The sequence below is a fragment of the Notechis scutatus genome, chromosome 1, assembly GCF_049901735.1.
Source record: "Notechis scutatus isolate UNSWTSFEM ecotype Mainland chromosome 1, rNotScu1.2, whole genome shotgun sequence".
Lineage (NCBI taxonomy): Eukaryota > Metazoa > Chordata > Lepidosauria > Squamata > Elapidae > Notechis > Notechis scutatus.
The window spans coordinates 39,459,749-39,476,024 of NC_142009.1; the positions used below are offsets into that span (position 1 = coordinate 39,459,749).

Here is a 16,276-nt window from a genome sequence, read left to right on the forward strand (position 1 = left end):
GAGCGGAAAGCAAACGGTGGTGGCGTGCGGCTTCTAGTATTGCAGGGGGGAGGGGGCAGAAGCAGAACTGTCCTTTGGCATTAAGCATGGAGGCAGCGGAGGGGAAAGTGGACAAAAAGGGAAGCTCCATGTTTTTTGTTGTTTTTTTTAAAGTGTGCAGAGGCTTCCCATTTTGATCCCCTTCCCATTGTTGCCTCTGTGCCTGACGGACCTCTGCGTGACTCTCAGCTCACCTCTCCAACCCGTGCACGTGTGTGAGTGTGTGTGCATGCACGCGCCCTAAGGTCTCCCCCCTCCTTCCAGCCCAGTGCTGTGACAATGGAGAGGAAAACACCGTGAGAGGATTTGGGCTGAAAAAAACAAGCATGGCAAAAAAAGAGTTAGTTTGCACTTTCTTAGCAGCCTAGCAGCACAGAAGTTTTTTTTTTTTTGTGTGTGTGTGTATACGCCTAAGGTCTCTTTCGCCTGCTATTTCTTCTTCCTTCTCTTTTTCCTCACTTTCCTCCTCTCGCCCTCCTGGCACAGAAACAAGGCTCATGCTCTTTTCTTTCTCATGCAGCTTGCAAGCCTGTTCCAACAAGGCTTGGAATGGGGGAGGGAAGAAACTATCTTTCCCCTCTTAAGCACTGTGTCTCCCACGGAACCATTCTCATTTGCACCTTTTCCAAGACTGCTGGCTGAGTTGGTTTGGTCTCTCTTTTTCTCTCTCCCCCTCCCCCTTCTTCTCTCTTTTGAATAGTTTTCTCAGTACTTTACTTCCTCAACGTGCTGGATCTTCAGTTTGTTTTGCTGGAAGGGTGGGTTAGAATTGTCCCTTATCCCCCACCTTAGTTTTGCTAGTAGGGTGGGTTAGAATTGTCCCTTATCCCCCACCTTAGTTCACTTTCTAGAGGCATAAAGTCCCAGGTCTAATCTGGAAGGGAATCACTGTGCTGAACCATTGAAAAGTGCAGGTGGTGGTCATTCCCTCTTTCTGCTTCCCCAGGTCTTTGATAGGGGGGGGTTTCCCCTGGAGCAAAAGCAGAGAGCCTCTTCCAGTGAAGATTTCTCTGTGTCTTCTAATTTTCTTCCAGAGCAGAACAAAAAAGCCTCTTCCTGTGAAGGCTTTTCCAGTTATTTTGTCTGATTTTCCCCAGGAGCAAAAATAAAGCCCTTTCTAGTGAAGTCTTCCCTGTGTGTTTATTCTGATTTTCCCCTGGACTGGAGCAAAATCATCTGATGGCAGGCTTTAAGTAACAATCCCACACTTATTTTACTCCATGCGTGGCCCACCCACTATTTAATTTACCATTTCTGTTTGTGCTTCTTTCCCAAACTGTATACACAGAGGCCTATGGTAAAATTGTCTTCCATGAAACCAGTCGCTGGTGCCAGAAAGGTTGGGGACCTCTGAATTAGATCGTGCAGGAGAGCCCTTTTAAAGATTATGTATTAATAGAAAAGCAACTAACTTAGCTCTGATCCTAAACCAGGGGTCCCCAAACTTGCCAACTTTAAGACTTTAAGCAGAGCTGGCTGAGGAATTCTGGGAGTTGAAGTCCACAAGTCTTAAAGTTGCCAAGTTTGGAGACCTCTGTTCTAAACGCTAAAGCTGCTGCATATAAAAAACAGAGGAGCTCTGATCAACTATCACAGCCACATTTTGGATCTGAGTGGAGGTCCTGGGAAAGGTGTCAGGATAACACTTAAAAGGGACCTTGGGGGGAACCCCATGCCATTTCAGACAAGTGGCTGTCCAGCCTTTTCTTAAAAACCTCCAGTGTTGGAGCATCCAGAACCTCTGGAGACAACCAGTTCCACTGGTTAATTGTTCTCACTATCAAGAAGTTTCTCTTTAGTCTTAGTTTGCTTCTCTTTGTTCAGTTTCCATCCATTGCTTCTTGTTTTGCCTTCTGCTTCTTTGGAAAATACATTGCCCCCCACTCTTTCTGGCAGCCCCTTAAAAGCCTGTTGCCTATCACACTCTTGGGCAAAGCATGTGAGCCATTTCCTCCTTTCAATGGTCCATGAAAGTACATCTATAGCACATAGATAATAAAGTCAAAAAAAGGTGAACAACATTGTTACAGAACTATAGATAAGTTGATGCTGGATGTGACAAGGAATGGCTGGGAAGGGAGGGGCCAGGCGAGGCATCCCTTGAAGTGAGTGACATCGAGTTGGTCGTGCCCAGCCAGTCATGTGATCACCAAGCCACGCCCAACTAGTCATGTGACCATAAAGCCATGCCCAGCCAGCCACACCCACTCAACCACCAAGCCACACCCACAAATTAAGCCACACCCACAGAACTGGTTGTTAAATTTGAATCCCATCCCTGGGCTTATATTAGGTGTATGCTTAAAAATCAGGCTAGGGTTTATTTTTGGGGAAACATGCGTGATGGAAATGGGAGATTCACCACAGTATCACCTATTCACCAGATGTCAACTGGCAACATCTGTATATTGATATATGGCCCCATATTAATATTTTATCTAAAGCCTCATGTGGAGATTATAAATAAAAACAGGGAAAATGCTAATCCCTGAGGAACTGCACAAAGTAAGGCTTAACTTCCATCTCTACAACATCATCACAATTGTCCTGGGAGATAAGGTTACCACAGTGCCTCCCATGCCCAGGGATGGTCCAACAGGATTCCATGACTGACAGTATCAAAACCAGATAAATGAGATATGATCAGGAGAGTTCCGTCTCCTTTATCTGAGCCCCACAAGAAGCATCTGCAAGCATAATCAATACCACTAGCTGCATATAGCCCTATCACTCCCAATGTAGAGTCCCAGATTTTGCCTTTAAAATTTGAAAGCAAAATGGCTTTTGTGCAATGTTCATCCCTTTTCCTACAAACTGTTAAGTTCTTATACTATGAAGCTAAATGCATGGTTTTCATCTTTAGGATAGCCCACCCCCTTTCCAAATCATCAATCAAAAACCTTAACTCTGTTCATCTGTATTACTTTACCATGACCTCTGAAACACTCAGATAAAAATAGTTTTAAAAAAGAAAAAGGCGACAGACAGGTTAAAAAAAAGTTTCTTATGCAGTTATAGCATCTGCACTGATCGGGTAGAAGATAAATATCTGGATTGGAACAATTGCCAAGTTGACAGAAGAATACTTGAGGCATTGATTTATCAGGTTTCCTACTTACAGTTGGACTGTCATCATGGTTGACTTCCAGCTCTCAATATACTTTTAATCAAACTTACGAGATAGAGATATAAACCAAAATGGAATAGAAATAAGCAACCTGGTCTATTTTACATCTTATCATCAAACCAAATCTTGGTATTTGTTCTCCACGTCTTAAATTTGACATAGATGTGAATAAAAATAAAAAGGAACTTACTTCCATTAATGTCTCTCTCAGATTTAAACGTTTTTCTATAAGTTGACCATGCTCTTTTAAAAAGGTACAGAGAAATAAGCTGAGATTCTGAATGAAATTCTGTTCATCATCTTTTCCATTGGAATATGCTAGTCGAATATTGGTGTTCAAAGGAAGCATCTAAGAAAGTAAAATGTAGTTATAATCTTGAACTGTTAAATCCTGCCAATAATCTTATTTTTGTGTATGACATAAAACATACATAAACAAAGACATTACATTGTATTTACTCCCCAGAGCAGACTTTCTCAACCTTTTTATTTTGTAGGAATCTTTGAAAAAAAAAATTCTGATCTCAGTAAACCCTTACATAAAATTTGAAAAAAAATAAATGAAAACTTGGATATATAATTCACTTCTGTTTTACAATTATTACAACAGCAAAACAGCAGGTTGCCACAGAGTGTCAGAGCATTAAAATTTGGGCACCAGTATTGCACAGTATATAAAGGTCAAAATGCATTTTTTAAAATTATAACCTCCCACAGAACCCGTTAAGAAAGGCTGCCCTAGAGTTATAAAATACTTCTTACAAAACTTTCATCTGAGAAACTCATGGAAGTTCTCATCCGTATACAGGACTAGACTTGAAAGGTAGTATATCACTTCAGAAATGACAACTTATACTTCCACATTTATTGTAACAAAGCTTTGCTTAAATATTCTGATTTACTTTTCTTTGGATTGAAGCTATAAATAATTTAACCGAGAGGAATTAAATTTCAGTCCACTTGCAAGCCCATGTATTTTCAGCTGAAGATAGTATACTATTCAGAGATATAGTGTCAAGGCTGATTTTGAGCAACTAATCAATCCTTTTACTGTACCTTCTATTACTGAAACCTGAGTGCAAGAAGATGACACGTTTCTCTGATGGAAATCTGCTCACCTGGTTTTTGACATTTGCAATAGATGTATTTCCTAGACAAGCAGCAGGTAGGGAGAAGTTGTAATCTGAGACTTAAGATGTGCTACACAAAAGATATTTGGAATAAATTTGGCTGATCTACAAGAGTCCAATTTGGTTTGCTGCTTGTATGCATTACTGTCGCTGCTGTACCATCTATTCCTGAGCTTGCTTAACTTGATTGTTACGATGATGGAGCTTTCCCAGATATAGTAATGGGAACCTACCTTTCTTCAGCAGGAGATCTGGAGTTGCTCTGGAATTCATGGCTGCTATGTCAACCATGGCACTGACATGAGAAATCTCACACTATGCTATGGAATTCTGTGGTGACACCCCCCCCCCCCCAGCAGAGCAGCGCCTATTAAATCAGTATGCTACAGCTGTCTTATGGATCTTGTGGCTTTTCAAGCCTTTTCTCAAGGACTTGGTGGGTCCTGCTGAAATTCTGGTCATCTCCTGGAATAAAGGGGGTCTCCAGGGTGTTGGACTGGATTGTACTGGAGAGCTATCTCTTGTTGCAGCTCACTGATTACTGATCAGTTTAGGAAAACCAAGTTGCAGAAATGCACTGGATGTCCCTGGAGAAAATCCATCTTTAGTCTGGTCTGTGCAAGCATAAGCTTACATTGATGTATATACAGAAGTGATTTAAGCAGCAGAGAAAAAGCATTTTGCTATAGTTATGGCAGTGCTCAATGCTATCCTTTGGTTTTTTTAAGGTGACAGTATGTTCAACAGAAGAAAATTCATCAAGACCATTTGAAGAAACACTGAAAAATTATTGTAGCATTTGGTGGACAAAACCACTCATAAACATGAGGAGGAACTGGATTTCAGCTGGACAGCACCTGTAGAAATGACTGGAATCTTGTCTTATGAAGTAGAATTATTTTATGTCAATGAGTCCCAAGACAGTGGATGGGATCTTCACAGTTGATTAAGGCCTCCCATGAGTTGGCAGAAGATTGTATCTAGTCAGTAATCAATGCTCTTTAATTGAGCAGTATTCCAGTCATCTCTGATCAGGATGTAATAAACCCCCTGATCAAGAAGCTTTTGCTTAATTGACTGTTTTGGATAATTTTGGACTATCAGCAACCTTCAGTAGCCCTCTGCTCTTTGGAACCCCTTCCTGTCAGAGATTCAATTGGCTCTATCCTGCTAGATTTTAATAAAATCCTTTTTCTACTTGCATGGGAGAAGGGTATTCTAATTGCAGCTGGGGTTCACAGGCACATGGTATTTATATTATTTTTATATGAACATGATCATTATTTTATATATTTATAAACTGTCAAAGTTAGCTACCAAAAGCCTTCGGGAATGAATGACACACAAGCAAACTCAATCAAAAAATAACTCTCTGTGCATCAACAGAAATACATTTCTGATTATTTAATTAAAATGACATAATGCTCTTGAGTATCTTCTATCCAAGCAGGCAATCTGGGACACCCTGTAAAATTTCCTGAATGGCTACATCAATTTTTGAGACCAAGAGAACTTCTAAGTGGACCAGATGCTACATAAGTCAGAGTTAAGATTTTTCAATGACAGAATTTCAGCAGATTGTGAGCAGGAACTGCATTTAATAAGCTATCTATCTGTGGTTAAACATGGCTGTAAAATATTTTCTAGTAGCAGTAGATAATAGTAATAGCAATAATAAGTAAATAAAGTTAAGGTCAATACATAGTTCTAAATGGAAAGTGGAATAGAAAAATAAATTCATATAAGATTTTGAATGTCACAGTCCTGACTTTTCTGAATGGTATAAGAATTTAACCCCTTATAAATTTTTATTAATCAAATTTATATAGCCATCCATTCATAAGAAATTATTCTGAGCAGCATACAAATTCAATTAGGACAGTCTGAAGCATTTTAGGGCCAAAGGACCTCAAGTCTTATATCAAAATCCAGCTGAAAGCTAATTATTATTTCCTTTCAAGAAAGCAGCTGTTAATCTAAAAAAGTATATATTACCATGCACTTAACATTTTGTATAGTTATTAATGTGTAATTGTGTATTAAAGCCTTTGCAGTTGGTCAGGATTAAAAAAAAGACTTCTGTGGGGAAAATGCTTTTAAACAAGCCAAGATCCGCTTACTCAATGTGATCATGATTAATACAAGGAAACCTGCTACTTATTTAACAGGCAAATAGAAAAAATTGATAGTTGAATGTGAAATTTACCTGTTTCAACTGCATCATGGTTAAAGTAAAGAGTGTGACAAATTGTTCCTCATACTGACTCACACTGACACCAGCAATTTCTGTCAGGCACTTCAAAGAAACATTTCGGAACATAGGGACATTTAAAAACTATAAAAGAAGGAAAAGACAACATAAGCTGCTAGGCAAACCCAAGATCTAATTTTTGCTCTCAGTAAATTAAATCTATACATAGCAAGTACTCACTTTGTATATTAATGTACTGATCAGTTTGGTCTCAAAAATATAGCCCAGTGGAATCCAGTTGAGAAATCGAAGTAAAGTTTCCAATGTTGCATGAACAAGAGGAGCATTTTGAGAGTTCTCCTGTTAATAAAATGATATGTGAGCAAATCCACCTATATTGTGAAGTGGTATCTTATAAACAACAATTATATTATAAAACTTACCATCACAAATTGACATAGTTGAAATATCTGTGAGAATTCATTGCACATGCTAATAGCAAGAGAAAATAATCAGGTTTAGTATTAGAGAGTTTCATTTACCACCCTAGTATATAGGACTAAGATGGAATATAGATGTAGTAAAGCATTTCACCAAATATAAGTTATAAGAAGAACACCCCATGTACAGTATTTTTTTAATGTATGGGGACATGGCAATATTTTATTTTTATTTTAACAATATATAATGATAACATTCATCAATCCCCAACGGCTCTTTGGAATAGTCTTTGTAAGCATCCAGGAGCTCATGAGTGGGAATCACCCACATCCTGGATGGGAAAGTTGTTACTAAGAAGGGGAGTCGAAACGGAGAACTCTTGCTATCTTGTCCACTCCCACTGCACCTAGTGATATGAGGAGCCCTTCAGCAGCAATTCTGTTTGTATTATCATGCCATATTATTGCCAATACAAATACTAAATATGAATTAAATGATGTAATAAACATTTAAGCTACTTTTTAAAATCAAAGCTCAACTTCTACAGCACAACTTTAAAATAATACAGCATTAAATTACAAAATTATAAAATCTTTTTAAATATATTCAAGACAAAGATAGTGATTAGAAGTCAGTTCAATAGTCTATGTGTATCCATATGAAACTGGAAATGTCCAGCTGTTAATCTAAAAAAGTTTACTAGCCCCTTTCTCCCCCAAAAGGAAAAGGTATAGATAAAACTGGCAAAATCACCAAAGAAAATTCTGCACCTTCACCAAAGATGCAGAATGACTGCTGAAGTAGGGAAGTTCTGGACAAAATAGAGCAAGGCTCATCTCATTTTTTTAAGTGAGGCGTAACAGCTACTATGCAGTTGTCTGGGCATGTATCTTCTTTGGCACAGGAAAGTAACAGGTGGACAAACTACTTTTGTCTATGTCACAGGAAATGGAAATAATGGCTTCTTGGTATCAAGAACAGAATTCAACAAAATGTATCTTAACTGATACCACTTTCTTATGTTCAAGCCTCTTGACATTAGGTGTAGAATTTGATTTGTTTTTCATTACAATTCAGAATTCTGGTATATTCCTTATATCAATCACTTGCCTGTCCTTTAAATGTTTGGCTTTCACTTGAGTTATCTGTCCACTGGAAAAATCAAAAACTTCTTCACTCAATAGCTTCAAGATGACCATGTTGTTCTGGCAAAGGCTTTCACTTGTTCTGCTGGCCCCAACGATATCACTGATGAATGTTGGCCAATGTTTCGGCCATTCTTGTTTTAGTATCTGCAAAACATGAAAAGTGAATATAGTGAACAATTATTACTCCAAACCTAAGTAATATATAAAGACCAGAAATTCGACTAACCTGAACAAGAATCATGTTCAATTTCCCAATGTATACTTTCTCTTTCTGAATGAGGGAAAAGGGAGAGGATAAGAGAGAAAAATAAAGAAATTAAGACATATCCTATTTCATTTAAAAGGACCATCTCCTTATCCCCAAGGAACTTTTACTCACTTCAACAGACGATGGATCAGAGGAGGTCTTGATAATTAAGCCAACAACATACTTTTTGATACCTGTAGACAGTAAACAATAATAACTTAATAGTAAACAATAACTTAATAGTAAGCAACAGCTACATAAAGAAACAGTAAACTATCAGCTGCCAGTTAGGTTGCATCTATCTTACACACACACACATTCATATATAACAATCTTGTTTAAAAAAAATGAAGAATTATATTTTAAATTGACAACTGAAAGAGCCCTAAAAGTTAAATTCATGAAGAGTGGGCACAGGAAACCTGGAAGCTTAGAAAGATAATTCAGTTCTTGGTGGTCACCTATTTGACCAATGGCAATCTTTTGGGAATCTATTATCTTCTCTCCCAAGATTCCTATGTTGCCCTACTAACTTTACCTTATCTAACCCTGGGACTCTAAACTTTGAGTTCCAGTACACAGTTAAATGTCAATGTTCAAGACTTCATCTATCCACACTAATCAGATAAGGAGTTGGATAAATAATTAAAATGTGTTTTATAAATCTCTCTAATTGGTGACTACATTATTTCATCAATTTATGTGCTGATACATTTCCTTAGGACACCTATACACCCTCAGCGACTTTTAGCATAATTTATCATCAAATATATTTCTTCTAAGAGCAGTTACTATTAAGCAATTATAAATTTTAGGAAACCCAGGAGTAGAAATCTATTCTATTATTATTTGCATTCACATTTTTTCTTCTTTTTAAGCTATTAGAATTACATTTTATTTATTTGAATATTAGGATTTGGCTCTTTTTTGGACAGTTAAGTGCCCAGACACTTTCTGTGACAATATTTTATAATGTGAGTCAGTATAAGTATAGTAACCTGCCCACAAGTTTATGCAGTTGTATTTTGGGGGGTGGGGGGTGGAAGAGTATTTTCTAAATTATTTCTGAAACAGTAAAATTCTATGAGCTCCAGCTCCTGAGGACCTAGCAGTTTGAAACTGTGTAACCACAAGTAGATAGGCACCACTTCAGTGGGCACATTCATGGGGAGGTGAAAGGAGCTCCCAACTGTCATGTGACTGGTTAATCCTTGGTACTTCCAAAATGAACGAGTAAAATTCTATTAGATCTTTTAATCAATTTTTAAGCATTCTTTTCCAGGCTGTAAGACAAAAATGTCTACTAAACAGTTTCATGTTCCCTGCCCAATTTTCTTCATTATTCTTGCAGATGCAAAATCTATACTAAATCTAGCATTGGTATGAACATTTCTGATAGCTGTAATACAGCTACTAAGAAGTATCCTTTTATAACCCAACAGATTATGCTTCATAATTTTCCATGTGTCTTACTGTGGATAGCCACAAACCCTGCTGCTCTTGCAAATTGTGGCACCTGTGTAGTCAGATGATCATATTTTGGATTATCTAATCTTAGCTGTCAATACTTCAGTTCCCATCTGCTAATCTCTTTTCCTTTTCCATGGTTTTATGTTGTATTTTGGAGCTTTGTTTCCCAACAGCTTTCCTTTTTATCCCATATACGTTTGCTTCCCCTTGTTTCTCAAGAGCAATAATTGCATCTGCATACCAATCACAGCATCAAGGAATCCAAGAAACAAATAAGTATTTCTTTGAAAAACTTGCTATTTACAAACATATCAAAGTGACACTAATTCTCAAAATGTAGGAAATATTAACAGGGTATTCCCCTTATATAAGAGGAAAACTGCAAAGCATCACTTTTTTACACACACACACACACACACCAAAGACATTATATATATACACTGGTCAAAAAAATAAAGGGAACACTTAAAAAACATAATGTAACTCCAAGTCAATCACACTTCTGTGAAATCAAACTACCCACTTAGGTAGCAACACTGATTGACAATCAATTTCACATGCTGTTGTGCAAATGGAATAGACAACAGGTGGAAAGCATAGGCAAGACATCCCCAATAAAGGAGTGGTTCTGCAGGTGGTGACCACAGACCATTTCTCAATTCCTATGCTTTCTGGCTGATGGTTTGGTCACTTTTGAATGCTGGCGGTGCTTTCACTCTAGTGGTAGCATGAGACAGTCTACAACCCACACAAGTGGCTCAGGTAGTGCAGCTCATCCAGGATGGCACATCAATGCGAGCTGTGGCAAGAAAGTTTGCTGTGTCTGTCAGCGTAGTGTCCAGAGCATGGAGGCGCTACCAGGAGACAGGCCAGTACATCAGGAGACGTGGAGGAGGCCGTAGGAGGGCAACAACCCAGCATCAGGACCGCTACCTCTGCCTTTGTGCAAGGAGGGACAGGAGAAGCACTGCCAGAGCCCTGCAAAATGACCTCCAGCGGGTCACAAATGTGCATGTGGCTGCTCAAACGGTCAGAAACAGACTCCATGAGGGTGGTATGAGGGCCAAACGTCCAGTGGTGGGGGTTGTGCTGACAGCCCAACACCATGCAGGAAGTTTGGCATTTGCCAGAGAACACCAAGATTGGCAAATTCGCCACTGGCACCCTGTGCTCTTCACAGATGAAAGCAGGTTCACACTGAGTACATGGGACAGACGTGACAGGGTCTGAAGACGCCGTGGAGAACGTTCTGCTGCCTACAACATCCTCCAGCATGACCGGTTTGGCAGTGGGTCAGTAATGGTGTGGGGTGGCATTTATTTAGGGGGCCGCACAGCCCTCACCAGAGGTAGCCTGACTGCCATTAGGTACCAAGATGAGATCCTCAGACCCCTTGTAAGACCATATGCTGGTGCGGTTGGCCCTGGGTTCCTCCTAATGCACGACAATGCTAGACCTCATGTGGCTGGAGTGTGTCAGCAGTTCCTGCAAGACGAAGGCATTGATGCTATGGACTGGCCCGCCCGTTCCCCAGACCTGAATCCAATTGAGCACATCTGGGACATCATGTCTCACTCCATCCACCAACGCTACATTGCACCAGACTGTCCAGGAGTTGGGGGATGCTTTAGTCCAGGTGTGGGAGGAGATCCCTCAGGAGACCATCCGCCACCTCATCAGGAGCATGATTTTAGGGTGATCAGTCCAGCTGGGTGCCCCAACCCCTGATACATGCATAAGAGGCAGCAACCAGGTGGGGACTGATCGTATCCAGCAGCAGCTGCAGCCCACCGCTCCTTTGACTGGAGCACTCTGGGGCTCCACAGCCCGCACCTTGCAGGTGAGTTGATTCCCCGTCCAATCAGCAGATGGAGGCAGAGGCACAAGGGGAAGCAGGTGATCCAGATGCACTGCGTGGACTGTGGGAAAGCCAAGAGTTGGTAGGTCGGAGTGGTTGGTCAGTTGTGGGAGGATCCTTTTTGCACAGTGGCATCAGCAGCACACAGAGGCAGAGGTGTAGGGTGGAAGGCAGGCAATCCTGACACACTGTGTGGGCCACAGGCAAGCTGAGAGCTGCTCATCTGCTCCAGCCCACTGACTCTTGGCTTTCCCACAGCCTGCCTCTGGATTGCCTGCCTTCCCCCCACCCCCCACCTCTGCCTCCATCTGCTGCCACTGCCACCGCATACACTGTCCGCCACTCTGGCCCACCAACTCTTGGCTTTCACGCAGCTCATGTGCCACATCCAGATTGCATGCTTCCCACTGCCTCTGCCTCCACCTGCTGCTTGGACAGGTAATCAACTCACCTGTGCTGTGTAGGCTGTGGCTACTGCAGAGCCTCCTGTGCTGGCCACACTTACCTTCCTTTACTAGGGCTTATTTTTTCAGTAGAGTTTATATTAGGAGCAAACTAAAAATCAAGCTAGGGCTTATTTTCAGGGTAAGATTTATTTTCAGGGAAACGTGTGATACATTTCTCAATCCAGACCAGGTTATTAACTACATCACTGATAAATCATTCTTGACTGAATTCATTAAAAATTGTGCTGATGTTGGGACTCTAGAAAAAGTACAGAAAAGAGCAACCAGGATGATTAGGGGACTGGAGGCTAAAACATACAACGAACAGTTGCAGGAACTGGGCTTGGCTAGTCTAGTAAAGAGAAGGGCCAGGGGAGACATGATAGCGGTCTTCCAATATTTGAGGGGCTGCCACAGGGAGGAAGGGGTCAAGCTATTTTCTAAAGCGCCTGTAGGCCAGACAAGGAATAATGGATGGAAACTGATCCAGGAGAGATTCAACCTGGAAATAAGGAGAAACTTTCTAACAGTGAGAACAATCAACCAATGGAACAGAAGTTGCCCTCAGAAGTTGTGGGAGCGGCCCACTGGTAATCCGTGAGAACATTTTGGAGGTCCGCGGAGAAATGCATTTAACCCAGGCTGCGCGGGAATATGAGGCTGCCTTGGCCGAGCGCAAACCTGCAAAAAGCAGTGCAGCCCTCGCCGGCCAGGATGAGTTAATGGTGCAGTTGCAGCAAGAGGGGGTTGGCAACACAGGTGGGCTGAAGTGGCGATGGAGATGGCCAGAAGGTGCAGTAGCGCCACGCTACTTGCATTTGCACAGCACTCCCACACCTTCCAACTCGCCTCTCCTGACCTGGGCTCTTCCTCAATGGCCGCGGGCTGTAGAGATGGCCCGGGGCAGGTAAAGTACCGGCTGGGGGTGGTAGGAGGGGGCGGAGTGGGGCGCTCACCATCCAGTTCAGAGGTCCAGAATGGGGTGTCAGCGTCAGTTTTTTCATCCCTCTGCTCTGCTGCCAACCCCGCCCCCAGCCATCGCTGCCTGGGGAAGGCACAGGAAAAGTGAGCAGAAATAGCTCTCACTGGGGCGAAAGAGCGGAGATTAAGGAAGGCACAGGCAAGAGAAGACGCGAGCTGCCGCCTTTGAAAAACACCACTTTCTGTTGCCTGTGCCTTCCCCGGGCAGCGATGGCTGAGGCCCATGGGGGGGGGGCAGCAGAGATGTCAGTGCTGCTTTCCCCCCTCAGCAAGCCAGGCCTGGAAGAACATGAAGAATTGTGGGCGAGCGCTGGAGAAATGCGTGTTGGAAATGCCGACAAACATTTCCAGCACACTCTCCTCTGTCCCAAAGTAGTATTGAGTGGGGGGAAGGGAGCAGGGAAAGGGTAGAAGCCCAGCTGGCTTTCCTTTGGCATAGGGTGGGGAGACCAAATGCCCAGACCAAAAGAGCGCAAAGGATGATGGGCTCCTAATAACTAGCCTATTTGTGCAGGCGAGACCTCAAGCTTTTCTGGGCTTGAACCCCCCCCCCCTTTGGCCTCCACACAGGGAGAGATCATTCTCTGCTTGGAAGCGGTGGGAGAAACCTGAAGCTTAGCCTCACAGTCCTCTTGTGTGGCAGCCAAAGGGTTGCCTGGTTAATAGGAGCCCCTCTTCCTCAGAGCTTCCAGCCCAGCCCTCCTTCCCTCCCCCAACTCCATTCAGCCACACCTGGCAAAGGAGGGAAAGGTTTCCTCTGACTTGAGAGAGATATGAAATGACAGGAGACCAGACTGGGGGGGTGGCTCTGCTTTTCTTCCATTTGAGGGGGAGCCGGTTCCTCCCTGTCCAGATCTTTCCAGCCTCCAGGCACCATGTGGTTTCTTTTGAATCTCAGCAATATTAAATCCTCCCTCTTTCCCCCCAAAGGAGAGAGGCCCCTCCTTTCCCTTCGCTCTGCCCCACAGTTATGATTAAGCATTTATGATTTTGTTATAATTAAATAAGCATTTTTATATTTTTTAAAAATATTTATATACACATTTATTTGTATATTAAAAATTAAATTTTTAATTATTAAATTTATATTTAATATAAAAAATAAAAATATTAAATATATTATCTTTTTTTAAAAATCGTATTAGAGATCCTCGAGTTCAAAGTATGAGTTTGGTGGTCCCTAAGGTCCAAAAGGTTGGTGACCCCTGGCCTAGAGCTCTAGAATGTTTTTTTTTTTCAAAAACTCTTGCCAAATGCATCCACAAAATCACTGAAATTGATTAAACTGATATCCAAGAGATGATGGAATCTAAGACATTATATAACAAATTAAACTTCAACCAAATGAGACAGTTATAACAAAGGCAATCAGGATATGGTTTAAAATTGAAAAATATTCATGGTCCAGAAAGAAGATGGCAAAAAGGCATTTTCACTATCATCTTAATGGTGGTAGTAGTAGGTTGTATTCAATTAAGATGATTGGCAAAACAAAGAGGATACTATGAAAGACTCCACTTGTTATGCAGTTCATAATTAATTCATTAAATATATATTCATTTTCAAAATAGCAAGTTATTATATTTCTTGTCTCGGAGCATCTTTTATCATTACAATCTAACTGCTCAGCTATAATATACAGTGTAATTGCTATAATTACTATACATTCTAGTATCAGTGTTGTTCAGCTTTCTACTAAAAAGCTTCTAAGTTTTGCAACTTATCTCTGCTTTTATATAATTTATACTTAGTCCTAAGAAATTCTTTAAGATATTGCTTTCATTTTGATTTCAATGTGTTCTTTTTCTAGTGATTTAAAAATCCATTCTAACCCTCCTTGCAGCCATTGATGTTTCATTAAAAGGGCAACAGTTACACATTACCATATTTCTTCTATTCTAAAGACTTTACTTAACCTATTTTTATAGAATTAGTATATATAATTACAATTATTCAACAGATTTAACCTTGAATCTAGAAGAAAGAATTCAGAAAGTATTCAGACTCCCTTCACTTTTCTCAATTTGGTTATGCTGTAGTATACAGTTGTTGAAAATCATTGTTCCCCATTAATTTATACCTGGTACCCCATAATGACAAATTGAAAACAAAATTTAGAAATGGCTGTAAATTTATTAAAAATTAAAAAAACTGAAATATCACATTGGCATAAGTATTCAGATCCTTCACTCAGTACTTCGTTGGCAGTGATTACAGCCTCTTTGGATATGACGCAACAAGCTTTGCACATCTGGATTAGTGGATTTTCTGCTATTTTTCTTTGCAAATCCTCTCAAGCTCAGTCAGGTTGGATGGCGACTGTCAATAGACAGACATTTTCAGGTCCCTTCACAGATGTTTTAGAGCAGTAGTGGCTAACCTTTTTGGGCTCCTGTGCTGAAAATTGCATGCGTACTTGTGTGCCAGCACCCAAAAGGCAATGCGCGCAGCCCCCCCCCCCAACCCCCTTACCTGCACTGCCTCGCAGATGATTTTCGGCCTGTTTGAGGGAAGCTTCTGCAGCCTTTGGAGGCTGAAAAATTGGCCAGTTTCGTCACTTCCGGCATTTCCGGAAATACAGGGAGTGACGAAACGGGCCTGTTTTTCAGCCTCCAAAGGCTGCAGAGGTTTCCCCCAAGCCTCTGAGAGGCTGAAAAGGGCCTCAAACAGGCTAAAAATCAGCTGGGAGGCGTGTGCATGCGCAGTGGGGTAAGTTTGGCTGGGGTTCGTGTGCCTGCACAAATAGCTCTGCATGCCACCTGACATGTATGCCACCTGTGACACGCATGCCATAGGTTCACCATCTTGGTTCTAGAGGGTTCAAGTCAGGCCTCTGGCTAGGCCACTCTAGGGCATTTACAGAGTTGCCAGTCCTGTGTTGTCTTGGCTGTGTGTGCTTAGGATCGTTGTCATTTTGGAGAGTTACCCTTCGGCCTAGTTTGAGGTCCTGAGTTCTGTACAACAGGTTTTCACTGAGGATATTCATGTACTTCGCTTCATTCAGCTCTCTCTCAACACTGACCAGTCTCCCAATCCATGCTCCCAACCACACTGCACCATTGGGCAGGTGATGAGTGGTGCCTGGTTTCTTCCAGACATAAATTTTAGAATTGAGGCCGAACAGTTCAATCTTGGTTTTATCAGACTAGAGAATCTTGTTCCTCACAGTCTGAGAGTCCTCCAGGTGCCCCCCCCCTT

General features: G+C 41.4%; 1 protein-coding gene across 5 annotated transcripts in view; it reads right to left on the reverse strand.

Moving 5' to 3' along the window:
• The window catches only part of XPO1 (exportin 1), a 62,357-nt gene that overhangs the window by 18,508 nt on the left and 27,573 nt on the right, over positions 1 to 16,276 (reverse strand). For all 5 annotated transcript variants that reach the window (XM_026676744.2, XM_026676743.2, XM_087961360.1 and 2 more), the window contains 7 exons: positions 8,456 to 8,517; positions 8,303 to 8,347; positions 8,039 to 8,220; positions 6,931 to 6,979; positions 6,728 to 6,847; positions 6,503 to 6,631; positions 3,357 to 3,515 (listed from right to left, as the gene is read on the reverse strand). In XM_026676744.2, coding sequence (XP_026532529.1) covers positions 3,357 to 3,515; positions 6,503 to 6,631; positions 6,728 to 6,847; positions 6,931 to 6,979; positions 8,039 to 8,220; positions 8,303 to 8,347; positions 8,456 to 8,517 — 746 coding nt within the window. The remainder of the gene's footprint in view (positions 1 to 3,356; positions 3,516 to 6,502; positions 6,632 to 6,727; positions 6,848 to 6,930; positions 6,980 to 8,038; positions 8,221 to 8,302; positions 8,348 to 8,455; positions 8,518 to 16,276) is intronic.